The sequence below is a fragment of the Micromesistius poutassou genome (genome assembly GCF_964030765.1).
Source record: "Micromesistius poutassou genome assembly, chromosome: 15".
Lineage (NCBI taxonomy): Eukaryota > Metazoa > Chordata > Actinopteri > Gadiformes > Gadidae > Micromesistius > Micromesistius poutassou.
Window position 1 is genome coordinate 12004335 of NC_140285.1, and position 10000 is coordinate 12014334.

The window sequence follows — 10000 nt, forward strand, 5'->3', positions numbered from 1 at the left end:
CACACACACACACACACACACATGCATACAGATGCAGGCACACACACACACACACACATACGCATACACACTCACACATACGCCTAAATCTGAATGACATACACATTAGAGTTAATGCTTCACAATATGGTCACTGAATGTACAACAAACTTCTTCATCTTAAAAAAAAAAAGGACAACAAAAATCATCACGGGAACCATCTTATAAATGTTTTCTTCAGCTATGTTACCGAGCAAAACGACTTCTTTAAAAGCTTTATTCTTGCAGACCTCAAAGAGAGGCGCAGCGACACAATATAAACCCGACCAAGTGAACAGGGGAGGGACTGGGTCTGGTGGCACAGAGGGGAGAGAGCGTGCGAGGGATGGAGAGAGAGAGAGAGAGAGAGAGAGAGAGAGGGACAGAGAGAGAGAGAGGGACAGAGAGAAAGAGAGCGAGAGAGAGAGAGAGAGGGATTGGCATTGAGTGATGACGGGGGGAGTAGCGAAAAACAGAAACTAGTGGTCCTTTTAAGAAAGAAACACAATCAACAACAACAACAACAACGTAAACAAACAAACAAAAAAAGTGCCAAGGTAAAGTAAATTCAAGTAATGTGTGCTCTGTACACAGGGGGCGGGAGAGGGGGGAGAGGGGCAGGTGGGAGGGGCAAAGAGTCCTGTGGCGGCGACACTGGGCCACTCCTATTGGCTCTTCCTGTGATCAGTCTGAGTGGCCCCGGCCCCGTCCGTGGGGGACTCCCCGCGGGAGGCTTTGGTGAGGAGCTCCACCCACTTGGCGAGGAGCTCGCCGTCGTGCGCGGCAAAAACGAGCGTTTGCTGGGCGTGGGTCAGCCGGAAGGCGTGCTTGGCGTCCGATTTGTCGGACAGCGGCGGTGAGACCACGGTCACCTCGAAGCCGGGCAGCGGCACCACGCGCGCGCCCTTCACGTCCTGCAGAGAGAGAGAGAGGCGGGACACGAGGGGATCAGGATATGAGTGTGGAGGTTTGTTACCCAGCGTGACTTAAAGGTGCAGTAGGGAAGATTTAAGGGTGATGACTCGAGTGTCTTCTGGTAGAATTGGCATAGCCATCCGTCAGGGTTTAGTGAGGGAAATGTTCTGGGGCAATATCCGTTTTAAGTTGACTGGGCCTGCCTCTGTGTGTGGCGATTTAGATTTTAGACTGGTCCCGTGTCATTTCTGACCAATCAGGGAATATCTTCTGTGATTGGTTGCTCGAACATGCGCACATGAACATATTCCATTGGGCAGCAATATTGATTTCCTGCTTGCATTTTGGTCTACTCTGCGTCTGAGTTTCAGTTGGATGGATCAACTCCAGCAGCACTACAGCATGCCACAGTCAGCACCCCCCTCCACAGTGTGGTCCGGGAATACTCATCCCAGTTATTAATCCTAATCTCTGGGAGTGCAGATTTCTGCACTGGGACTGGGATATTATTCTGGGAAAGGGCAGGGATAAAGGATTTACGGAGTGAGTCTCTGCCCCCTACAGTTCCCTGGTGGGGAAGGTTGCCAGGAAACCGTATCCCCAATTGCACCTGGTGGCCAATCCTATCACATCCAACACTCACACTAACTCACACTTTGTGGGCATTTGATGATCGCCATGGAGCACCATGAGGGTCCAATAACCATATATTCAAAGTGTATTGTAAATAAAAACCCTATGAACCCGTCAGCATCTCCTCCCTGTGGTCCAGATTCCAACCAATCACATCTCTCCCTCTATCTATAAAGGACAGGCAGCGTGGTGCCCACACGAGATTGGTTGCAATTGTCCGGCGAATACAGAGGAAATTACATGACCTCCACACTGATGTCCCCATTGAGGGGACAATCACTATGATGATGATGATGATGATGACGAAGATGATGAGTCAGTCCCCGCAGACGCACGCACGCCCACACACAGACGCTCTAACACACACACAAACACACACACACACACACACACACACACACACACACACACAAATACACACACACACACACACACACACACACACAAACACGAGAATAGGGAGATGTGCCGATCAGTGCATGTTGATAATTCAATGAACTCTTCTCACCTGTCCACTGCTCTGCAGATAGAGCACCAGGGGCTCAGCCTTGGGTACCCCCGCCCATATTTTGCTCCAGCTCTTCCCCTTGTCCTGCAGCTGGAGGTAGCCACAGAGCAGGCAGTTCTCCCCCGTCAGCGAGCCAGGTCTCTGTGGAGAGTCAACACGGTACAGGACGGTATCAGTACCGCTGTCACACAGCCACATTCTCTTCTCTATGGGCGGACGGCCGTAGAGACCTTGAAATCTGGGAGAAGTTGAGTGAACAGACCCTGCAGAAAGACACCTGATCACTATGGCACGGGGCGATTTGTGCTGAGAATGTTTTATGATATATAAAGCAACACTACGTAAATTTGTACTTTGATAACATGTAACATATTTATTGACAATAAGAAAATTATTCCACATACATGGGGTTAGCCTACTGATGATATTCTTCTACTCAAAGTAACCCCTTGGAACACCACAGTAGTTGAAATGAGATGGTCATGTTTAGGATGTATATGCAATGAGCAAATGACAGTGGCGTCCCTCCAACTGTACTGGGTTATGCAACACAGTCTAAGCATAGGAGAATGTAGGACGCAGACAGATTTGTACAGTGAACCTGGGCTTGAACTCCTCTGCCAAGGACAGAACCAGCGGCTCCCCCATGTGGTGATTAACCGTATAGCATTCAGAGCGCAGCTTTCTGATTTGAGTGATGAAATAATACCAGAGCTGCTTGGTTCTAATAAAGGAGATTACATCTGGGCTTGAACAGAAAGGGATGTCACTATAATAGACGATCTAGGACAACGTCATTCGTCCAGTTTAAATTAAATGCAGCCATCCCTGGACACAAACCCCCCCAACCCACAGCTAGCTTAGCTCTTTAATGGGATTAGATGTCCTGTAGGGTGTCCCTGACACACACCTGAGGCACCTGAGACAGCTTACGCAGCACTGATGTATGAGCCTCCCTAAGAACCAATCTCAGATCCCATTATCATGTTTGCATCATGATGACTTTCATTTTTCTATGCAGATATATTTGGGTGAGTGTTTGTCTGTCTGTCTGTGTGTGTGTGTATGTGTGTGTGTGTGTGTTTGTCTATCTGTCTGTGCAGGAATTTGTGTATGATTATATTTATAGATGTGTAAATGAGTATGTATATGTGTACATTTGGATTCTTATTTATAGATGTGTGTGCATGTGTGTGTGTGCCTGAATAATAAATGAGTATGCATATATGTACGTTTGTATTTTCATTTATAGCTGTATGTGCATGTGTGCATGTGCCAGAATAATAAATGAGTATGCATATATGTACATTTGTATTTTTATTTATAGCTGTATGTGCATGTGTGTGTGAGTGTGCATTGATTACAGAAGTGCACCACATCATCAAACAGGGACAGGCTGTCGTCCTTGGACAAGAGAGTGAGTGTGAGGGCTACAAGAGACACTGTACTGAACTCAGTGAGGACACAATGGTGGGCTTCTTCCAGGAGGAGGCAGAGGGCTCCGGCAGCGCTGCTGGCTGCTGAACAGCCCGACTGACAATGAGCACTGGGAGACACGGACCCCACTGGAGCACACAAGGCTGTTCTGCAGACACTGCACCCTTTCACTCCGGGATGTTTCATACACACACTCCCCGTGCCATCCGTAGCTTATGTGTTGTGTGGTGGATGTGGATGCATGCATGTATCTTTGTATGTATGAATATAGGCATGCAGGTAAGAATGTATATATGTTTGTATGTATGTCTGTGTATGTGTGTATGTGTATATGTATGTATGTGTATGCATGCATGTATGCATGCATGCATGCATGTATGTATGAGTGTGTGTTTGTGTGTGTGTATGTATGTATGTATGTATGTAAATGTATGTATGCATGTATGTATGTATGTATGTAAATGTATGTATGCATGTATATATGTATGCATGTATGTTTACATGCATGCATGTATGTATATGTATGTGTATGTGTGTGTGTGTGTGTGTGTGTGTGTGTGTGTGTGTGTGTGTGTGTGTGTGTGTGTGTGTGTGTTTGTACGTGCACATGATTGAATGTGAAGGCCCCGTTACCTCTACACTTGTTCCACCAATATGACTTCCGGTTAGCCTTGAAAGCCTGATGTCAGACAAGCTCACATCTTGGTGAATGGAGCAGTTGCTTTCACCTCATGTTTGTTCAATCAATCATGTTGTTTGAAGCGGGGATCAGTAAGTGCGTAATAAGCCAACACAAACTCGGCCAGCAGTAGTAAACTGCAGAAAAGCGTCTGTAAAGTGTAAAATCACCACCGTGTAGAGTGGCCCCTGTAGATTATCAAATGTTCCCTTCTGAAAGCCTCATCCACTCACACAAATTAGTTTCTCTTATGTATACTATATCTCTGTGATGAAACAGGAAACAAGACTTATCTCTGACCCTCCAGTTTCTTGTTTCTTGCCCAGGCACCGTCTAACCCACAGGTTCTGCTATGACATGGTAGGATGCCGGAACTAAAGATTACCTCTGGGGCCGCTTTCCTCTTCTGGTCGCCGCACGCCAAGAAGCCCTCCAGGCTGAGGCTGGCGTCAAAGCACTCTGGACACACACGGCTGGTCTTGTTGTCAAGACTCTTGGAACACTTTGCACAGATGGCCTGTATGTATGTATATATAGAGAGAGAGAGAGAGAGAGAGAGAGAGAGAGAGAGAGAGAGAGAGAGAGAGAGAGAGAGAGAGAGAGAGAGAGAGAGAGAGAGAGAGAGAGAGAGACATAGATGGAGAGAGACATAGGCAGAGAGCAGGAGAGAAAGAGTCAGACAGACACAGATGAAGTCAAAAGACTTTACAGCGGTTTGTAATTTATTGTCCAAATTCATTTTTTCCACTTGTGCCATGACTCTCCAACAACAACAGACCCCTCCCCCTCCCTCTCTCCATTATTTCCTCCTCCTCCTCCTTGTCTGTGCTTACCGCTCCACAAGACTTGCAGTGGTGTTTGCGCTTGGTGAAGTTGAAGCTCTCGTTGCAGCCCTTGCAAGTCTGCTTCTCCTTGTCCTTCTTCCTGGAACTCTTCTGCAGCAGAGAGAGAGAGAGAGAGCGAGAGAGAGAGAGAGAGAGAGAGAGAGAGAGAGAGGGAGAGATGTGACAGGTGTTGAGTATCAGGATAGCTGGGCCAGATGAACACAATGCAGGCTTACTGTAAAAGGGAAAAGTTTGGAGCCTTGTTCAGAGCCCTGGCTCAATCTTTCCTATCTCACAGTGCAGATGCATTGTGGGAGGAAGTGTGAGATTCATATTCTCCCCGTGCCATGTTTCCATGGAGCGACGGACAGAGCTTGTTGTCCTGGCTACAAATATGCACTTTTGTCTCTGTTCGATTCTGTTTGAGGGAGATGAAGTGGTATCTGTCAATCCTCTCCCTGACGCTTCCAGCACTGGGATATTATGATTCAAGAACTCATACAAGGTTATTATTCACTGGGTATTCAATATGCATTTGAAAAGCATTCTGTTAGCCTTCAGCACTGAGCTCACACTCGCTGTGACTAATCATTAAAGCCGGAAACATCCCAGCCTAGTTCCCACGGAACGGCCCAGTGTCGTCATGGCAGGTGAAAGCAGTGTGTGGATGGAAGTGTGGACAGTAATTACCGCAGATACTGACGCTACATGCACAGTAAAGCCCTGTTATTCTCTCTTCCTACTTTCAGTCAAATGATTTCAGAGCCGTAAAAGCTGTGAGAACCAGCGATACACACAGGCTTGAGGGAGGGGTGATTGACACGAGATATACAGAGGGATGAGCAAGGTCTAGATTGTTTGTTTCTGTGGATTGTCCACAGCTTTGTTTGTTAAATCTTGGACTGATTTGGCACTTAATGAACGCACTTAATGCAGGTTGTATTCATTCATTGTACTTAATTGTGTAGCGTGTACTTAATTGTGTTGTGCATGCATGTTGTGTAGCATGTACTTAATTGTGTAGCATCTGCAGTAGCTAGCTATCACTGCTGTATACGGGGAATGAGGTTAGCCTGGCGATTGTTAGTACTTGCACTTGGTTCTATGAATATCTTTACTGTACCGACAGCAATATATTGTTTTACTTCTTATGACAAATGTACTTATTGTAAGAATTGTTGTAGAATTAGGTTAGTATACAAAAATCATGCTTCAATAATGTGGTGTGGATACTTAACATTATCCAAGTGACATGCATCGACACAGGCAGGGTTACTATTATTAATATTAGAGGATCAATATGATGGACTCTGTGCTTTCTTAGAATGGATCACAGTGAGTTTTACCCTTTCATGCAGGCGTTCACCATCTGAGTCCATGGATGTGTTAGTCCAGGGCCCCTGAAGAGAACAAAAACAATACACACATACTGAGTTTCTCAGAGTCTTCGGGCTGCAGCTTCACATTTCCACCACTAGATGGCAATAGGTTCCCACTGGCTGTTGCACCGTTTGACCGTGGCCCAACTCCAGTCAGTCTCAAAGTGGGTCAGAGGAGACCCAGAAGAGTTTTTGTATACACTGGGAGTTGGACTTCCCCTTTTAGCTTACAAAAGAGCCCCCACAACCCGACGACCCGCAGACCCACTATGTGTGTGTTCATCCGAGCTACAAATAATGAGGGGTCTTTATGCTTTTGAGACTTGTACTTGTGATTAAATAACTTTAGGACTCAATGAGGTTGGGCGATTTTGGAACACAGACAAAGAGTCGGGCCGTGACACAGGGCCGCAGTGAACCGCGGTTACATCCCGTAAGCCAGACTGGCGGCCGTGGGACGGGGGCCCATACGTTGATGCATTGATCGTGGAGCCGCGGGCTGCTGACTCACCGGTGAGTCAGGCTGGTGGTCATCCTCCCGGGAGAAGGAGCTGTTGTAGGCTTTGTTGAAGGTCTCACTGTTCTGCTTGTGCCTCTCAATGGTGGCCAGGATCACCTGGGGGGAGGGGGAGAGCAGAGGGGAGAATGCTCATCGTTTGGCCGTTGGTTGCGCTCGCCGCCGGCGTATAGCGCAATCGAGAACGAGAAGAAAAACGGAGAACCGATTATGAGTCTTTTGGCCCGAAAGAGGAACAAAGAAAGTGAGTGTGGCGGTGGTGCAACGCAGCCGGCCAGTGTGTCTACGCTACGGGGAAATGACATCAGAGGCGAGCTGTGGTCATCCCATCAAAGCCTCAGGACCCACAGCAAAAAGACCAGAAAGTAATACTTGAATCTACAACGTTTCTCAAGAGGACATTCTCCATTTATACCCATTTCTTAAACTGTGCCATATTTCGGTGCAATATTTCAGAATATAACCAACTTAATCCGACCCCTTTGCCATCAGAAAGAAAGAAACATAAGCAAACAGCTTCAAAATCTCTGCACCCCCCCGCCCCCCGAAAAAATCAACCCAGCAAACCATTCTGTGGTTTTAACTGGCCCGCCTCATATTCCATGAAGCGTTTTAATCAGCTTTGTTCAACTGTAATGGGATAAATTAGCAATAATGAGGAGCTTTATAAGACAACACAATTCCCAAATACACAGCGCACAGCGGAAAGCCTCACTAATACCATTCAACAGAGCAGAACTGTGCAGACAAATTAGGGCAAAGAAAGGGGGATGTGCTATCCAAGGTTTAGTAAAAGACAAAAAAAGGATAGAGAGAGAGAGAGATGGAGAGAGATGGAGACAGTAGTGCGTGGGGTTGTGTGTGTTTTCGAGGGATCCTAACCTGTATCCAATCTTCCTTCTCCTCTGCTGTCCTGTAAATCATAGAATTAGACCATGAGAACATTCCATTCTAGTAGTCGTTTTCATCTAAAAACATGTCACCTTTTACCTCACAGATCCAAACTAGCCCTTTTTAAACTAAAGAAAAGAAGAACTGTAAATAATGCTTTTAGTCTCAGTGTAGTTTAAACACCCACACAAAAAAAAGCCTTTGACAATAAATCAAGGTTAAGCCCGAGGGCCTGGAATGCCTGCTGCAGTCGGGGTATTACCGGGCCTGCAGCTCCAGAGAACGCTGCTTTCCGATGATGGCAAACGTGTGTGGGAGGTTCTGCTTCACAATCTCCTGCACCTGGTGGAGTGGACAGACGCAGGGAAAACAAGGACGAGAGTGGGGGAGGTTAATCTACACACTCCAAGTACAGAGGATGGGTTTTGTTATGAAATGTAGATCCGCCAGGAGAAAGGTCAGGCCAGGTGCGTCCTCACCTCCATGCCAGCGATGTCGATCCTCTCCCTGACGCTGAACTTCTGCCCCATCAGCCGGAGCTTGGGCACGCAGTAGAGCACCATGTTGTTGAACTGGTAACCACAGACAGGAGAAGGTCAGTGCTGGTCTGAGAGCGAGCAAACGTAAAGCGCAGTACCGCTGTGTGCATGCGTCCCAGTGCGGGGGGGGGGGGGGACGACCCTCTCACCAGGTAGAGGTATCGATCCTGCGCCGTGCCGTTTTTGGCCGACATCTTTTTGATGTGGCCCTCCTTGATGAGCTCGTTGGCCGGGTTCACGATGTCCTCCTCGCCCCCCAGACGCTCGTACACCTCCAGCAGCTTGTGCATCTTCTCCTGAGGAACGCAGCGGAAACACAAAGGGATGACGTCCAGCGTGACGGGAATAGTCAGTTGCTTTTAGTCCGAAGCAACGTACAATTGAGGTGTAGAAAATTTAAATGGGCTACACACATCTTACGATGCTGGTATGCTGGTAAGTCTTATGAAAATATTCATGGAGCACGTAGACTTCCTCCAGCAGAGGGGGTAGTTGTGTAATTCGTGGCTAGTGTGATCATAGCCTGGGCTAAGAAAAGCCTTCAAACACTTAGTAACTCCTCTGTATTGATCCGAGCAAAAGTTTTCCCTACTCTTCGACGGTGTTCGTAAGATGGACAGAAATACAAGCCAAGACATATGAGAGAGTAAAAGGAGAAGAAATGGATGAGTGTTAACAGAAACTCTGCTCAGCCTCTTCCGCTGCAAAGCGGTGAAACCTGAGGCAGGAAATGGCAACTTCCTGTCAGTGCTGATTTAACCTCTGGTCTCCTCACCTGACTGGAACATATCCAACAATAACAAGATGATTGATTAATGCCAGGGGTAGGAACGGCTACATCATACAAACGTGTGTGTGTACCAGCTGCATTCATGACCACAGATGTATTATGTGTAAAGTTATATCTTTAGGTTTGTATGCTATTATTACAAGTCATAAACGGCAGCCAATATTTGACATGGTTTGATAATATAATGAGCTAAAGTTTCACTTTACTGTGTTGATTTGGCGATTTTGATTCTGGAACTTAATATGGAAAGTACGGTTTGATTAAAAGTGTAATCTGAAATATAATTTTTGTGAACTGCTGCACTTCCAGTATTGAACACAAAGTCCAATACGTGACCAAGTGATACGAGGTAGATAAAGAGCGAGAGAAAGAGAATAGTGGTGGGTTGAAAAACTACAAGGAATATGATTGCAGACAGAGCAGACACACACTATTAGTAATGAACGTAGTAATTAGGGAAGACTCAAGCTAATTATAGTGTTGAGAAAAATACTCACCATTTTCCTGATTGCCGCGTTAGAATGATTAGCTGCTGTAGAGATAAGCTCCAGTGCCTCTGCAAAACACATAAACACGGACACACACCTTTTAACGATGAAGCTATTTCATTTTTGGATGCCTGACGCACACATTGAAAAGCAAAACAGGCACGTTATCCTCAGTCACTCAGGAACACAGTGCTAAAGGTTTCATACACCTGAGGTGGATGAATGAATGACCTGACGCTACTGTTGAAGATAACACGGACCAATCAATGACGCAAATTCTCCCTTTGATGATATAGGTTTATAGTTGCTAGGGGATTAATGTCTAGAGACACAATCTATTGCTACAAACCGATTCACCAATTTGTTTTAAATGCATTTGAAA

General features: G+C 46.3%; 1 protein-coding gene across 1 annotated transcript in view; it reads right to left on the reverse strand.

Annotated features, from left to right (window-relative positions):
- fgd (faciogenital dysplasia) overlaps positions 1 to 10000 on the reverse strand; it is a 53172-nt gene that overhangs the window by 1366 nt on the left and 41806 nt on the right. Inside the window, exons 9-19 of the mRNA XM_084479033.1 lie at positions 9628 to 9686; positions 8490 to 8636; positions 8281 to 8373; positions 8064 to 8143; positions 7793 to 7823; positions 6905 to 7009; positions 6361 to 6414; positions 5024 to 5125; positions 4576 to 4707; positions 2075 to 2215; positions 1 to 932 (exon numbers count right to left, since the gene is read on the reverse strand). The exon at positions 1 to 932 is cut by the window's left edge and continues 1366 nt beyond it. Coding sequence (XP_084335159.1) covers positions 684 to 932; positions 2075 to 2215; positions 4576 to 4707; positions 5024 to 5125; positions 6361 to 6414; positions 6905 to 7009; positions 7793 to 7823; positions 8064 to 8143; positions 8281 to 8373; positions 8490 to 8636; positions 9628 to 9686 — 1193 coding nt within the window. The 3' untranslated portion in view covers positions 1 to 683. The remainder of the gene's footprint in view (positions 933 to 2074; positions 2216 to 4575; positions 4708 to 5023; positions 5126 to 6360; positions 6415 to 6904; positions 7010 to 7792; positions 7824 to 8063; positions 8144 to 8280; positions 8374 to 8489; positions 8637 to 9627; positions 9687 to 10000) is intronic.